Source organism: Wyeomyia smithii, chromosome 1 (genome assembly GCF_029784165.1).
Source record: "Wyeomyia smithii strain HCP4-BCI-WySm-NY-G18 chromosome 1, ASM2978416v1, whole genome shotgun sequence".
NCBI classification, from domain to species: Eukaryota; Metazoa; Arthropoda; class Insecta; order Diptera; family Culicidae; genus Wyeomyia; species Wyeomyia smithii.
The window spans coordinates 94,370,045-94,388,451 of NC_073694.1; the positions used below are offsets into that span (position 1 = coordinate 94,370,045).

Genomic DNA, 18,407 nt, shown 5'->3' on the forward strand with positions numbered 1-18,407 from the left:
GTTCTGAAATCTGCGTGTTTCGCGGTGTTGCCAATGAACACGTGGTTAGATCAAGAAGCGCTTCATCTGTCTCCAAAGACGCCACCGCTGTAACAAAATGTAAAGTAATTTGATTATACAGGTTGTAAAATTATAGACAACACTCTTTCCCTAACTGTTTCAAATCATACTGAATACATATTACGAATGAACACGAATGCCAATAAGGGGTTTTTTGTGTTTAAATTTTATACTTAATATCGTCGGTATATTTTTCACACGTGTCATCATGATGGATTTCAGAGGACTTTGCGATGTTGCTTAATCGTGTAAATGGGAATTCTGGAAATTTCTGTGGTGATGCAAATTCCTCTGGGGATGCCACTGTAGAGAAATTAAAAATAAATTATAGTTACCTATAAACGCAACGAATAAAATGCATTTTCGGCATTACGTTTTTTAGAACTTCTTTTATTTCTCCCTTTTTTAGGTTGTTCCTCTGCGGATGATAAATTTATCGTTAATATCGATAATTGCGTCATATCGATAATATAGGTAAATTTTAGCGCTAACGATAATTATCGATAAGTCGCAGGCGGCAGTTCATGTGGCACAAAGCATGCGAATTATTTCCAGCTAGCTGGCATCCCGCCATGTTTCGAGGACTAACATCTCAGCGTGTGTGTAAACGAGATAGCATATCACCGCAACTTTTCATACGCATAACATAGTGTCTGTCAATGGGGCCCGCAAATTGCGGATCCGCAGTGATGTTAGCTCCTAACGGAGCAAAGCAAATAAGATAGAGATGCCAGCTAGCTGATTATTTCATGCACTTGCAAAATATCATATAGAAGTTATCCAAAATAGCCAATTATTGTTTCCAATTCTCTACTGGCCGAATAGACTTTGGTAAAATTAACAAGTGAACAGACATTATTCTTGCTTTTGCGACCTCGCATCCCAGCGGAAATTATCGATAATATCGATAGGAGTTTGCAAACTATCGATGTTATCGTTAACGATTTTGCTCGATATTTCCCATCACTAATTTGGAGATGGCAGCAGAGCTGCCAGATTGAAGCATTACAAAATTGTATTGACACCAAAAACGGAGGTAACCAACGAAAATTCTGTACATATAATCTGCAATCTGAATGATTTTATAAAAAGAAATGTGTATAAATCTTTATTTGCTAAAAATCTGTATTATTCTGTTCGAATTTTCAAAGAGTTTCTAAAAATCCTAATCAAAATCTATATAAATCTTTATTATACAGATACACACAAAATTTCTGTATCACATCTGTAAAGAGATATTTACGTGAGAGTGCATGAGTGCGAATCTGAGGAAAACAGAGACAAATCTTTGCTAATATTTTTCGATAGCATTTCTCTCCATGAACCGAATGTAAACTATAATGTAAACCGCTTAGGTCAACTATCGTAAATTATTCTGTGCCGAACACGCATCAGCATCGGTTGTGCTTCGAAATCGCTCCGATAAATTTCAATACGTGTGTGCAAGTGGTGGCATTTTTTGACCGGTGTCTTTTGTCTAGATTGCTGTATCGCAAGGTCAAGCGCCTTTGTGTTACTGTGTCGCTTTGCAGCTGCCTGCTGTCGAACGATTTGGTGGCAGCGTTGTTAAACTCGCTCGCAAAAAGCATGCGATACTCCAAGTGGCGTTCTCGCCGCTACCGAAATCTCACACTAGAGATACTCCTGTCGTACTGTTTCTCATTCTCTTTTCCTTTTTTCATTTCACACTACCGAGCGTTGATGCTTGCGAGTTTTCTCATAGGCCGACACGCACTCTCGCTCGCGTACTTTCCCACTCGCGTGTACCTCCCTTTCTCGCGAGCACAACCGTCAAGACGCATTATGACGATACGGAGTGACAAGGTACGACAAAGCGGAGTGGCGAAAAAAATATTTCGATGGGTAGGCAGGGATGCCACATATACAGATTTTTCAGTACTTATACAGATTTTTGCGTATTTTTTATACAGATATCTGTATATACAGATTACAGATTTTCTGGAAATAGTACAGAACTATACAGATTTTTTTTTTTTTGATTTTCGTGGATCGCGAAACAAACTTTTCGATATAGTTGAAAATCGAAAAAGAACTCAAATGCTATTGAGCGTATTGGAGGTTTCATTATATTTATATGTTACGCATAAACGTGTGCATAATTGTGTTTTTTATTTTAAGGGATATGTCCAGTACTTATGCAGATATTTATACAGATTGAAATACCACCAAGGTGATTTTCTGAGATTCGAAATACAGTTGAAATTGTGGCATCACTGCGAGTAGGTGGTCGAATATCATACACGTTCAAGCATGCGATTCTATATAGATTTATCACCCCACTTTCGCTCGTCGGTGCACGATGCAAAACTGCTTAGCATCAGTTTAGCGATGGACAAGCCGCATGCGTGAGTCGGTGAACGAAGCATTTTCGTTTTCGGGCACATTTTTTCAAGCACTCCTAGTCAAGTACTCTTATTCGAGTACTCGCGTATTTGGCGTATTTGAGTAAAAAAGCAAAAGAGAATTCGCGAGCGGCTGTATGCTGGCTGCTGCTCTGGCAAATGCATGGATAATAAAGAGTTTCTCGAGAGTGTGTGTGCGAACGACTGGAGAAGCGTAGCACACATCTCAGTCTCGAGCAGAAAGGAGTGGATATGTTTTGCTTCTCGCTCGTTTAGCAACGCTGTTTGGTGGTGAGTGCAGTGCACTCCAACACGAAGGAGAAAAAGAAAGGAAGGTACGTGCTTCTTATCTGTCCCATCGGCGCGCTAGGTATAGCGCGATGGATGTAGACCCCTCACCTCCCGCACCACCATCCTCGAGTCCCCTCGACCCTGTCCCTCCTGCCCCCTCTCCTAATATTAATTCCTCAGCTCCCCCACGTGTCAGATTGTATCCAGATGGATCGACTCTTCCGGTGGCAGTTTACCTCAGGCCTAAAGCGGGGCCGAAATCGAAATCTTTAAACATTCTACAGATTTCGAAAGACCTGACGTCACACTTTAAAGCTGTGACTGAAATTTTAAAAATCAGGCCGAACAAGCTCCGTGTCGTGTTCAATGACCTTAAAGAGGCCAACGATATAGCTTGCTCCGAGCTTTTTACACGGGAATACCGTGTCTATGTACCCGCTAGAGATGTGGAGATCGACGGTGTCGTGACCGATTCGAGTCTGTCCGTCGAGTGTATATTGAAAAGTGCTAAAGGGTGCTTTAAAAACAACACATGTCCCGATGTGAAGGTGCTCGACTGCAAGCAATTGCGGTCGGTATCGATCGTCGGTGACAAAAAAGTTTACACTCCGTCAGACTCGTTTCGAGTTACGTTCGCCGGGTCTGCACTACCAAGCCACATCTCGATCCACCGGGTTCGTCTCCCTGTGAGGCTATACGTTCCCCGCGTCATGAACTGCACTCATTGCAAGCAGTTAGGCCATACAGCCGCCTACTGCTGCAATAAGGCACGTTGTGGCAAGTGTGGGGAGACTCATGCGGAAGATTCTTGCAGTGTTAACGCTGTAAAGTGTATTCACTGCGGGGAAAATCTGCATGAGCTCTCGACATGTTCGGTGTACATGCAGCGCAGGGATAAAATAAAACGGTCTCTCAAAGAGCGTTCAAAGCGTTCCTACGCTGACATGCTGAAGAAGACTGTTACTACTTCTCCCGTTACTTCGAACCCCTTTGATCTGTTGTCCTCTGATGAAACCGATTCTGACGATTCACCAGCGGGAACATCTTATGCCAATCCTGGGGAGTCTAGAAAGAGTAAAAATATTTCCTCTCCTTAACTTCCCCGAAAAGGTCCTAAGATTTCCCAAAGTGAAATGAATGGTACAAACAAACCTAAAAGTGCAGCGGAAAAACCGAAGCAAACTCCTCCTGGGCTTGCAAATTTAAAGTCCCAGAAGGAGTTCCCAGCACTTCCTGGAACATCTAAAACCCCAGTTGTTCCTTTTGCACATCCAGTTGAAAAATCAAATGCTGGACTGGTGAAATTTTCTGACATTGTGGACTGGATTCTTGAAACTTTCAATGTACCCGATCCAATAAAAGATTTTCTTACGGCATTCCTCCCAACAGTTAGAACATTTTCGAAGCAGTTGACTGCTCAATGGCCCCTCCTTGCAGCGATCGTATCCTTCGATGCCTAATTCATCTACTTATGTGAAGGATTCTATCTCTGTTTTACAGTGGAATTGTAGAAGTATTTTACCAAAAATTGATTCGTTTAAAGTTTTGATAAAGAAAAACAAATGCGATGCATTTTCCCTTTGTGAAACTTGGCTAACTTCGAATACTGATCTAAACTTCCAGGATTTTAATATTATTCGCCTTGATCGAGACACCCCATATGGAGGAGTACTTCTAGGGATTAAAAAGTACTATTCTTTCTATCGTATTAACCTCCCCTCGATTCCAGGCATCGAAGCTGTCGCATGTCAAATGACAATACAAGGTAAAGAGCTTTGTATTGCCTCAATATATATTCCTCCCAGAGCACAGGTTGGGCAACGGCTGCTCTTTGATTTAATAGAACTTCTTCCCTCGCCACGCTTGATTTTGGGAGACTTCAACTCTCATGGCGTGGCTTGGGGTTCCCCTTACAATGATAACCGCTCCTCTTTAATTTATAACCTTTGCGATAACTTCGACATGACTATTCTAAACAACGGTGAAATGACACGTGTCCCGAAACCTCCAGCGCGCCCAAGCGCTTTGGATCTCTCTTTATGTTCGACGTCGCTACGGTTGGATGGAAGGTAATCCTCGATCCTCACGGTAGCGACCATTTGCCTATTCTTATTTCAAAAACCAACGGGTCAACTCGCATGCGGCCAATTGACATTCCGTATGACTTCACACGGAATGTTGATTGGAAGTTATACGAGGAAATGGTTTCAGAAGCTGTCGAGTCGATTCAACATCATCCACCACTTGAAGAATACAACTTTTTCGCGGGCTTGATTCTCGACGCCGCGTTGCAAGCCCAAACGAAGAAATATCCCGGCGTAACGATCAAAGAACGGCCTCCCACTCCGTGGTGGGACCAAGAGTGCTCCGATGTCTACACGCAAAGATCCGACGCGTTTTTGGCCTATCAGAAGAAAGGTATACCTGGCGACTATATACGGTATTCGGAGCTTGATACTAAACTTAAAAGCTTGGCTAAAGCAAAGAAACGCGGATATTGGCGTCGGTTCGTGAACGAGACGTCGAGGGAGACATCGATGAGCACTCTTTGGAACACAGCCCGAAGAATGCGGAATCGCGTAACGGTCAACGAAAGCGAAGAGTCTTCAAGTAGGTGGATATTTGATTTTGCCAGGAAAGTATGTCCGGACTCTGTTCCTGCGCAAAACTTTGTTCGCGATGCGTCTCCGGGCCACGACACGATAGAATCACCTTTTACGATGGCAGAATTTTCAATTGCCCTCCTGTCCTGTCCTGGAGCAAAATATTGTACCGCAGGATTGGAGGCAAGTGAGGGTGATCGCCATCCAAAAACCGGGAAAACCAGCCTCTGATCACAACTCCTATAGGCCGATTGCAATGCTATCCTGTATCCGGAAATTGATGGAGAAAATGATACTCCGTCGTTTAGACCATTGGGTCGAATCAAATGGTCTACTGTCAGATACTCAATTTGGTTTCCGCCGTGCCAAAGGGACGAATGATTGTCTTGCGTTGCTTTCAACAGATATCCAGCTGGCGTATGCTCGCAAAGAACAAATGGCGTCTGCGTTCTTGGACATTAAGGGGGCTTTTGATTCCGTTTCTATTGACATTCTTTCGGGCAAACTTCACCGACAAGGATTTTCTCCAATTTTGAACAATTTTTTGCACAATTTGTTGTTCGAAAAGCACATGCATTTTACGCATGGCGATTTGGCAACTTTTCGAATTAGCTACATGGGTCTTCCCCAGGGCTCATGTTTAAGCCCCCTTCTTTACAATTTTTATGTAAATGACATCGACGAATGTCTGGCAAATTCATGCACGATAAGACAACTTGCAGACGACAGCGTGGTTTCTGTAACAGGAGCCAAAGCTGCCGATTTGCAAGGACCATTGCAAGATACCTTGGACAATTTGTCTGCTTGGGCTCTACAGCTAGGTATCGAATTCTCTCCGGAGAAGACTGAGATAGTAGTTTTTTCTAGAAAGCATGAACCTGCTCAGCTCCAGCCACAATTAATGGGTAAAACAATTTCTCAGGTTTTGGTACACAGGTATCTTGGTGTCTGGTTCGACTCTAAAGGCACCTGGGGTTGTCACATTAGGTATCTGATGAAAAAAGCCAACAAAGAGTGAATTTTCTTCGTACAATAACCGGATCATGGTGGGAAGCACACCCGGGAGACCTTTTAAGGCTTTACCAAACAACCATATTGTCGGTAATTGAGTACGGGTGTTTCTGCTTCCGCTCCGCAGCAAACACACATTTGATCAAACTGGAGCGAATACAATACCGTTGTTTGCGTATCGCCTTAGGTTGCATGCAATCGACCCATACGATGAGTTTGGAGGTCTTAGCTGGAGTTCTACCATTGAAAAACCGCTTCTGGAGCCTGTCTTCTCGTATTCTTATCAAATGTGAGGTCTTGAACCGTCCTGTGATTGAAAATTTTGAAAGGTTAATCGAACCTAATTCTCAAACCCGTTTTATGACATTGTATTTCAATCACATGTCACAAAATATTAACCTTTCTTCGAATATTCCAAATCGTGTCGACTTATCAAATACTTCTGATTCTACTGTGTTTTTCGATACATCCATGATAGAAGAAACTCGTGGAATCCCGGATCATTTACGCGTGCAGCAGATCCCCAAAATTTTTTCCAGTAAATATCGAAACATCAACTGCGACAATATGTTCTACACTGACGGATCACTTATCGATGGGTCCACTGGCTTCGGTATCTTCAATAACAATTTAACCGTCTCCCATAAGCTCGATAATCCTGCTTCTGTTTACGTCGCAGAATTAGCTGCAATTCAGTACACCCTAGGGATCATCGAAAAAATGCCCACGGACCATTATTTCATCTTTACGGATAGTCTCAGTTCCATTGAGGCTCTCCGATCGATGAAAGATGTTAAGCACTCTCCGTATTTCCTGGGGAAAATACGGGAACATCTGAGTGCTTTATCCGATAAATCTTTTCAGATTACCTTAGTGTGTGTCCCTTCTCACTGCTCGATACCGGGCAATGAGAAAGCGGACTCTTTGGCTGAGGTGGGCGCTACAAACGGTGATATTTATGAAAGACCAATTGCTTGTAATGGATTTTTGCATTTGTACGTCAGAATACGATCATCAGTTGGCAAAATTCTTGGACCAGAGGGGAACTGGGAAGGTGGTTACATTCCATTATACCCAAGGTATCGACGAATCCGTGGTTCAAGGGGTTGGATGTAGGTCGAGATTTCATTTGCGTGATGTCTCGGCTTATGTCCAATCACTATAGATTTGATGCGCATCTCCGTCGTATTGGGCTCGGAGAAAGCGGTATCTGTGCCTGTGGTGAAGGTTATCACGACATAGAGCACGTTGTTTGGTCATGCCCTGTCCACCGTGACGCCAGGTCTGAATTAGTAGCTTCCCTTCGGGCCGGAGGTAGACGGCCAGCTGTTCCTGTTCGTGATGTCTTGGCGAGCCGTGACATACCCTACATGACCCTTATATACATTTTCCTAAAATCCATCCATGCCCCAGTCTAGTCCCGTTCCCCTCCGTCTACACCCAACAAAACGACAAGAACACGTTTGAACCTTAAGTAGAGGTTTTGGAATCAACAACTGCACCCCACACGAATTCACCAGGACCTGAGAACCCGAGGCCTTCAGTGATATCTTGGCTCAGCGGCCCATACCATAGACCACTTGAACACCAGCGAACAACAACAACGAACCATAACCAGCAACTAGCCCCCGCACAATACCTTCAGGACCCGAGAATTACAAGCCCCTCTTCCAGCTCATGACATCGTGGCTCAGCAGAACAAATCCATACATGCTGCATATTCATGGCCATTCGAAGAGCATCAAACTACAAAACAGTGATTGGAAAATACATCCTAGTTTTAAGATAGACTTAATTTCAGCTCGTAGTCGGCAGCGAGGATAAAAAATTTGCTTTAAGATTTTAAGTCTTCAGATATAATTGGCGCCGTTAAACATTAAATTGTATTTGTGCCGTGTCAAATAAATGATATGAGAAAAAAAAAACTATCGTAAATGAAGCGTAAACAGTTGTAAACATTTTAAGTTTGCATTCTGCTTATAGATTAAACAAGGCCGAAGGTAAAACTCAAACAAAAAATCGTAACCTGAGGCAAACATGGAAAACTTTACACGTGTGTTAACGCGTGTGTTAGTGTGTGCAGTTTTAAATGTCGCTGATCTCTAACCAGCTTTCCACGAGCGGTAATGGCGGACAGTGCAGGCAGCCTATTTTGACGTTTTCTGTAGGTCGGGTATTTTTCAATCGTAGTAACTGAGTGAAAAACATAAGAATTTCGCAACGTAGCATAGCAACTTCAATAAACCGTTTTGTTTATTTTGATTCGCACATGCGCACGAAGAAATTTAAATAACAAAATCGTGTAATTGTGCTTTTTTCTTGTGAAGCAATCGTGTGGGTAGTTTTAAAAGCTGCTAATTTTATAAATGTTCTTGATCTACTGGTGCCTCACACACGGGGTTTAAAGGGCATTTTGGTCACAATTAAAATGATCTGTGCTAAAACCGAGTACAAAACTGCATCGCCCGATACTAAACCAAAGTTATCAGTATCTGTCAAACTCAGATGCGTGACGTCACCGTGCAATGGTCTATTGGCTTCCATTATTTTGTATAATTCTAATGAAACATGGCAGCCCTGGATGCCAGCAAGGATGCTAGATGTTTTGAAATGAAATCTGTGTATTGTCATTTCAGAGAAAAAATAGAAATAGAATTTTTGCTTTTTTCTGGTGGAGCCAATCGTGTGAGTAATGAAAATGCTGCTCATTTTCTAATTGTTCTTAGTGTACTGTCACCTCACACACAACATTTGAAGAGCATGTTGGTCACAATTGAAATGATCTTCTATAGGTTAAAACAAAACTGCATCGCCCGAAAGTAAATAAAGTTACCAGTCTTTGTCAAACTCAAATGCGTGACGTCACCGTGCGATGGTCTATGCGAGAGTTTACCTGTTCACTTGATTGAAACTAAAACTTGGCTGCTCAGCAGTGGGTTGGTTTGGATTGTTCGGAATCCATTTTGTCAAAGTCAAACGAAAACGTATACGTTCAAGGTTCAAGCTTTTAAAACGTAATTGTCTAGTTGATTGTATTTATCGCGTTTGAATGCTTTTGAGATCTACTCAACAACAGCTATCAATCGTTACCGAAGTAGGTAACAATAACCGAACAGTTGATAGTTGTAACTATTGCAACCATTTTTAGTATAGCTGTATCTACACGTCGTAAGTTTTTTATTTATTTTATTTATCTGTACGCAATAATTAATATATAATCAAATTTATTTTAGTGGCGAGATGCGGAAGAAAATTCGTTACCTATCCAAACGACGGATCAATCAATTGATCAAACTGGAAACGAAGGCGCTACGAAGAAACTTCACACCACAGGCCTCTGTTGAAGCAGCCAATAATAGCTGCGTTTTCAATAGTTGTGAGCGATCTGACCTTCGCTCGAAGGAAGAAAAACTGACACCAGCTATTTCGTTACTTCATGAAAATCATTTCGTTTGTACAAGTAATGAGAACTTCAGCGAAGACCAGAGCGCCAGGGAGAAACGGATCGTCACGAAGCTTCAAGAAAAAAAAGTATCTGTTTTGTCGGAACAACTTGGAGATTGGGTGCGATCTGAAAATATTACTTTGAAGGCAATTAATCCTCTACTGCAAATTCTCCGGAGCCATGGGCATGAGTCAGAATTACCTGCTGATCATCGAACGCTTCTTAAAACTCCGAAGGAAGCTTGCAGATCTATACGAATGAAAAACGGAGGCGCCTATAAACATTTTAGAGTTAGAGATTCAATTCAATGGACGTTGGAAGTGTATTTCGATTATGTCCCAGAAAAATTTTTTTTACTGATGAATTGTGTCGGCATTTCTTTAAGTAAAAGCTCCAGTAGTCAACTATGGCCAATATTGTTGATACTTCAAGCAGACGGAAAATCTTCGAAACCGTTTCCAGTTGGAATTCATCACGGATATTCTAAACCATCCGATCCGAATGTGTTTTTATTCGACTTTGTTGCAGAAATGCTAATCCTTTTAGACGAAGGCTTTGACTGCAATGGTAGACATTCGATTGTCCGCATTCGAAACACTCTTATTTTCGTAATATTATTACGAACATTTACTGTCGAGCACAAAAAAAAATACAACTTGACATTGCATTAAATAGCAACGGTTCGGCTCGTTGCTATCGCGTTGCCAAATTTAATAACTCGCTGCTACCCGAGGTGAGGATTGTTATTTCCCAAACCAAGATAGCAACGCCCGGTGTGGTTGCCGCGTTATGATGAGAGTTGCCAAACTAGCTTTAGAAACTTCAGTTAAGCCACTGGTGGGCTTGCTCTTAAGGTGAAGTCCCGGTTAGTAAAACTGACTGAAGCGACGTTGGTAATGGGCGTAAGCGAAATGAAGAATGCACTATGCTTGGGATGGGAATATCATCAGTAACTACTTATAGTTATCAGTGAGGAAAACTATCATAAACTATTAGCAAACTATTTCTTTTGCTGATATAATTCGCACTTTTCTTCGTAGGAGAGATACTCTACAGTCATATAATTTTCACATAGGCGCAACTAAGAAAAATCTTAGGGGGGCTCTATTCTTCTTAATTTTTTATTGGATAAAATATCCAAAGCGGTTAACGCTTTTTTTTTTAAATTGTGTAGTATAGTATCGTAACAAAAAAAAAACAAATACAACTAAAGAGATCACTTCAAGCGAGATTGACTCTCCAAACTAATGTGTTGAAAATTTTACCCACAGCCTGAACGCAAACCTCTTTCAGCAAGGCAAAACCAAATGTTTTTAGTCCATTGCTGTACGTTCATTTTAATAACATTAAATCATTGTTTTATTTCGCTTTCGGATACAAGAGCTTTCAAATGTCGCAAAGAGCGCTCCCATGAATTTTCCACAGAATGGTTGTATGCAATATAATGGTTGTATTGCATCAAGTTTTGAGCAAATAAGCTATAATGTAACTTCGTGCACTAAAAAATCAACGACAAATGAATTTTCTCATCAATCTTAAGGCCCAAATACACACACGGCGCAATGACACCTTCTCCATACAAAATAGGAGGCGTGATTGCTATTCCGCCTTCCATTTTGGGCCATACAAAATAGGAGGCGTGATTGCTATTCCGCCTTCCATTTTGGGCCTTTAAATGTTTATCATGTGGTTATTTTATTTTTGTTGCAATTAAGTGCTATTAATATAGATTTGAACATGTTTTGTATATAATAACGTGAATCAGAAAACGGTTTATATTCAAATTCCGAACACTAATCACTAAGAAATAGAAAGGCAAACCGTCTCAACACTGACTGTCACTTTAATCAACGCCTGTTGATTCCCTGGAAGTGGTCCTACAGTAAAGAACTACACTCATGGGCGCCGACTTTGAGGGGCAAAAAGTGCCTTGCCCCCCCGAAGTTGGCGCCTATGGTTACACATCATTGGGTAAAGAACATTGAAGGAACAAAATGGTATATAATAATCATAATTTTGATTACACAAATTATAATAATTTGATTTTTATTCCATTTCAAACTTCTTCCCAAGGTGCGGAAAGGAGCATTCCAGCATTTTTTTTATTTTTTCAAATAAATTATTTAAAAGAAAAAAAAAATATACAAGCAAACAAAATTGAGGAGAGCTAGACATGAAAATTGATCCTGCGTGCTGACTTTACAGAGCTCCGTTGCCGTATTACTGAGAAGCTTTTACGGTAATCTTTAGCGTCAAACCTCTTCCGGTTTGTCGTTTACACGTTCACATTTCGAAGTCTCAGACCACGAGAAAAATTGCTCTTAATTTAAAGCATTAAAGCATTTCATTTCGCGGAACAGTTCCGCGTTTGAACAAATTGTCCCGCCTAGAAATACGTCCCGCGAAATATTCTACGTTCATCAAGAGTGTCCCGCACGCTTTTGAAATTTCCCGCGGTTTCAATAAAATAAAACTAACGGATGTTACATTTTTTTTCGTAGCATTCTACTCATTATTGTGTCTCTTTACGTCTATAACCGCCAAATAAAATGTATGTATGGTAAGGTAACCAGCGGTATTCGGCAGCTTTGAATGCCTTTATTATACAGTCAGGTTTTTTACGCGGTTGCTTTCTTCAAAAACTCGAAAATGGTATAAGATATCGACTTCGTTTCAATCACGTTTTCCGTTTTAGGACAAAGATTTCAATAATAAAATCACAATTTTTGGTTTAAATACTAAAAATCCCTAGCTGACCACCAACATATTCAATCAAAGTTCTCACGTTTTGGGACGGTTTTCTACGTTATTTTTTTAAACTCAATTTAATTTTTTTTTACGCGGTTCCCTACAAATTTGGAACGTATCCCCGCGTAAAGAAAGCTGACTGTGTTTACTATACTTTACATTTCAAATACAATTTTAATGCGCTTGAAATGGAACACCAACATTACAATGTAACTATTAATTTAGATAAATGTTACGTTACATTATGATAACCTTGAAATGAGCATAATTAATAACAATCGCAACGTAACAATTACATTACCAAAAGGATATTTCGTTACATCACAAGTAAAGCATTTTTGCTACATTGCAGTTACGTTAAATACTGTTACATAACAATGTTACCATTTTTTTAGTAACCGTTATGTTGCAATTAGATAACTTTGTAACGTAACAATGTTTCTTCTGTGTTACAGAACAGCAACATTGTGTTACATTCAATGTTGACCGGGTTGTGATTGATTTATATCGTTTGAAATGATTGGTTTTATCGGAATGACAACATCCTCGACTTTAGGCTTTTGTACATCACCTCTATTCCGGAAATACCCATATTGAATAGTATTCAGTTATTTTCGTTGCTTTCCATGTTTTCCAGAAACTGGAAGTGATCATCTACGAATTAAAAATGATGTCCAGGGTCAATGCTTGGCTTCTATACATCATTTCGATTACGGATTACATATGTAGTAGTATTCGGTTATTTTCTGCTGTTTCCTAGAAATTGCCATCTTACAATTCAAAATGGTGTCTGAGGTCAATTTTTATCTCCTTGCATCATTATGGTTCCAGTGATACTCATATTGGGTGGTACTTAGTCACTTTAGGCTATTTTGCAGAAACCGTAAGTCGCCATCTTGGATTTTTAAAGGGTATTTGTAGTCAATTTCTGACTTTTGAGTGTAATTCCGGTTTAAGAAACACCACATCTGTTCAACTAAAGAGCCGAAAACGAGACAAAATCTCTTTATTTTAAGTCGCGACATCCAGCGGTGGAGAGAACGCATTTTGCACTCAAAATTTTATTTTCCTTATATCATTCATACCTGCTCATGGTGAAGAATTATTTCGGTCTCTCTTGTCCTCATACAAAACCGAAAAGCAAAAAAAAAAACGGTACTGATATAGCGAGAGTGCCTTTTCATGATAATCGTACAGTACCACCCGCATACGTGCAAGGTTATTTTGTAAATATTTTTTTAATGAATTTCATTGTGACCCGAGTTGAAAACCGAAAATCTTGACTAACGAAAATTGTTTTTTTACATTGTACCTAATGTCGCAAGCAGTACTATGTATAGCGCATCTAATATGCATTACTCGCAATGTTAGGTATAATAAACGGTGCGAGAAAAAAAAATATTGTCGTTAGTCGAGAAATGCAGTTTCCAACTCAACCAAAATATTGAAGTAATTCTACTAACTGGTTAAAACGGTCTCAATAGTCGTGAGGTGTACGATCCAAGAAAATTTGATAAGCAATGGTTGAAATATTTTAAGTTAATTTTTTTCTATCAATGTTGATTGTGAATTGTTACTTATTTTCTGCTTAAAAAATCTCTTGAACGCGGTCCTGTATTACCTTGATTTTGATAGATTTATGATTACCTTTTTGTCCGATCATTGAGGCAAAAAAAAAGAATAGATTTTTATGCATGTTCAAACTATTGGAGAGAACTGTATGAACGATAAACTGTAAACTCAATGTAGGATGAAACAGCAAGAAATGAATGCGAAAATGTGGGCTAGGATTTGCAGCAGAGTTTTGTTAGAAGTTGCATATCTGCTCTGTGGAAACACCCATATTGGGTGTTATTTGGTCATTTTCACTGTTCTTCAGAAACCGTAAATCGCCATCTTGGAATTCAAAATGACATTTGGAGGCAATTTCTGGCCTCTGAGCGTCATTTTGGTTGAAGAAACACTCATATTGGGTCGTATTTGGTCATTTTCGGCTATTTTCCAGAAACTGGAAGCCGCCACCTTGGATTTAAAAATGACATTTGGAGACAATTTCTGGCCTCTGAGCGTAATTCTGGTTAAATAAACACCCAGATTGGGTGGTATTTGGTCATTTTCGGCTGTGTTCCAGACGCCAGAAATCGCCATTCTACATTTCTACATAATGTCTGAGTCGATTTGTGGCTTCAGTGCATCATAACAATTTCGAAAATACCCATATTGGGTCAAATTTGCTTATTTGCCGCTGTTTTCCAGCACCAGGAAGTTGCCAATTTGGATTTCAAAATGGCATTTAGAGACAATTTCTGGCCTCTGAGCGTCATTCTGGTTAAAGAAAAACCCATATTGTGTGGTATTTGGTCATTTTCGGCTGTGTTCCAGATACCGGAAGTCGCTATTCTACAATTCAAAATGATGTCTGAGCTCGATTTGTGGCTTTAGTACATCAGCACGATTTCGAAAATACCCATATTGGGTAGTATTTGGTCATTTTTCGCTGTTTTTCAGAAACCGGAAGTTGCCATCTTGGATTCCAAATGATGGCATGTGAAATAAATTTCTGACCTCTGGGTGTCATTCTAGCTCCGGAAACATTCATGTTGAATCGTATTTGGAGGGGCAGTTGGCTCCGCCCGAGTGCTGACCAATTAGTTGCCACATTATCGCGGGCGTGCGACGCCACCATGCCTAGGACCCGCCAACCTAGGAATGGTAAGTCACCGGTATACTGGTGGACCGACGCGATAGCGGACCTCCGTAGCGCGTGCCTCCGTGCAAGACGGATGTTGCAACGTGCACGTACCGATGCACAGAGGGTAGAGCGCCGTGTAGTATTCGGATCTGCAAGATCGGCGCTTAAAAGTGCGATAAAGGCGAGCAAAAGGGCCTGCTTCGATAGGCTATGTGCGAGTGCCAATACGAATCCGTGGGGCAACGCCTACAGAGTCGTAATGGCAAAGACCAAAGGCGTGTTGGCGCCTGCAGAGCGATCACCAGCGATGCTGGAGCGTATCATCGAGGGACTCTCTCCACGACACGAGCCAAATCCTTGGCCTCCGGTTGCTGAGTCTCACGTCCGACGTTCCAGTATCTCAGACACAGACCAGGGATGGTCGGCCAACCTGCCGGGCATCCAATCCGTGAGAGACGGCAGCCGTGCAGAGGTTGTGGAGTATGTCCCCTGAGGTAAGGGTTACGAATGAGGAACTCATCGTGATCGCCAACTCCCTAAAGGTGAGCAAGGCACCGGGACCGGATGGAATCCCGAACTTGGCCATCAGGACGGCCATGAAAGTGGCCCCCGATCTATTTCGAGCAGTCATGCAGAAGTGCAGCAGTCATGCAGAGGGTGTAAACGGTCTGGCAAGTAACCAGTTCGGCTTCCGGAAAGGTAGATCCACGCTGGATGCTATTCTCTCTGTCACCAAGACGGCAGAGGAAGCACTCCAGCGTAAGAGTTGGGGCATTCGCTATTGCGCAATCGTCACGCTTGACGTGAAGAATGCATTCAATAGCGCCAGATGGGACTCCATAGCGCTCGCGCTTAGGAGCATCCACGTACCGGTGTCGTTGTACAAGATTTTGGAAAATTATTTCCAGAATCGGGTACTAAGTTACAACACGGAGGAGGGTCGGAAGTGCGTCCCAATCACCGCAGGGGTACCGCAAGGTTCCATCCTGGGCCCGGTGTTGTGGAATGTCATGTATGACGGGGTGTTGAAACTAAAGTTCCCTGTAGGGGTTGTGATCGTCGGTTTCGCAGACGACATCACGCTAGAGGTCTACGGCGAGTCGATCGAAGAGGTCGAGTTGACGGCCGTGCACTGCATACGCAAGGTCCAAGACTGGATGCACTCTAGGAAACTGGAGTTAGCGCACCATAAAACGGAGGTTACGGTTGTGAACAACCGCAAATTAGAGCAACAGGCGGTGGTCAGAGTCGGTGACTGCACCATTACCTCAAGGCGTTCCTTGAAGCTCTTGGGGGTTATGGTTGACGATAAGCTCACATTTAAGAGTCACGTCGACTATGCCTGTAAGAGGGCCTCAACGGCCGCTGCAGGACTATCTCGAATGATGTCCAATAGCTCAGCGGTATATGGCAGCAAGCGTAAACTTCTTGCCAGCGTGGTTTCGTCCATACTTAGGTATGGTGGGCCAGCGTGGTCCAAAGCGTTAGGTACCAACAGTCATCGTCGAAAACTGGAAAGTACCTACAGGCTCATGTGCCTGAGGGTTGTGAGCGCGTACCGCACAGTGTCATACGACGCAATCTGCGTCCTGTCCGGCATGATGCCTATCAGCATAGCCATTAAGGAGGACGTAGAATGCTTTGATCAACGTGACACAAGGGGTATACGAGGCACCAGAAGGTTCCTCGATGATCAGATGGCAGCAGGAATGGTCCAATTCCGCAAAGGGTAGATGGACGCATCGACTTATTCCGGACGTATCCGGATGGGTCGGGAGGCGCCATGGAGAAGTTAACTTCCACTTGACACAGATTCTGTCAGGTCATGGTTGCTTCAGGCAGTATCTACACAGATTCGGGCATGCGGGGTCCCCCATGTGTCCCGAGTGCGCGGATGCGGAAGAAACTGCTGAGCATGTCTTCTTCGTGTGCCCTCGTTTTGTGCATGCGCGGAGCGACATGATGGTAGTGAGCGGGCCAGACACCACTCCGGACAACCTAGTTCGGAGGATGTGTAAAGACCCAAACATTTGGAGGGCGGTTTGTACAGCCGCCTCTCAAATAGTTTTAGAATTGCAAAACAGGCGACAGGTTGACCACCGACACGCCAGTGTTAGCTAACGGCCAGTCTCCAGGTTAGTTAGCTAACTTAGCAAAGAGATCTATAGAACCAAGGGGGTGCACAGAGCACAAAAGCCGCTCCCCGAAGCAATACCTAGCGGTGGTCCCGGGGAGTATTATGGGCTGGAGACTGGAGGGGTTTTAGTGGGTCCGGTCACTGATTCAAACCAACCCCACACTCCCTGAGGTTGGTCACCTCAGGGGTTTGGATGCAAATTTCCCCTCCACCTGAGAAAAAAAAAAAAATATATATATATATATATTTATATATATAAATATATATATATATCTATATATATATATATATATATATATATATATATATATATATATATATATATATATATATATATATATATATATATATATATATATATATATATATATATATATATATATATATAAATATATATATATATATATATATATATATATATATATATATATATATATATATATATATATATATATATATATTTATATATATATATATATATATATATATATATATATATATATATATATATATATATATCTATATTTATATATATATATATATATATATATATATATATATTTATATATATATATATATATATATATATATATATATATATATATATATATATATATATATATATATATATATATATATATATATATATATATATATCTATATTTATATATATATATATATATATATATATATATATAAATATATATATATATATATATATATATATATATATATATATATATATATATATATATATCTATATATATATATATATATATATATATATATATATATATATATCTATATATATATATATATATATATATATATATATATATATATATATATATATATATATATATATATATATATATATATATATATATATATATATATATATATATATATATTTATATATATACATATATATATATATATATTATATATATATATATATATATATATATATATATATATATATATATATATATATATATATATATATATATATATATATACATATATATATGGGTGGGGAAAAATGACCGATTTTCCA

The 18,407-nt window shown here is 40.4% G+C and overlaps 1 protein-coding gene across 5 annotated transcripts in view; it reads left to right on the forward strand.

Moving 5' to 3' along the window:
* Positions 1–513: 513 nt before the first annotated feature.
* Positions 514–18,407, forward strand: part of LOC129733821 (glutathione hydrolase 1 proenzyme-like) — an 840,124-nt gene continuing 822,230 nt past the window's right edge. For 4 of the 5 annotated variants that reach the window (XR_008729724.1, XM_055695339.1, XM_055695341.1 and 1 more), the window contains exon 1: positions 9,092–9,147. Coding sequence is in view for 3 of the 5 variants with exons in the window: in XM_055695339.1 (XP_055551314.1) it covers positions 9,107–9,147 (41 nt within the window). In the remaining 2 variants the exon portion in view is untranslated. Of the gene's footprint in view, positions 535–9,091; positions 9,148–18,407 lie in introns of those variants that run through there. The other variant, XM_055695340.1, reaches the window with a different exon arrangement.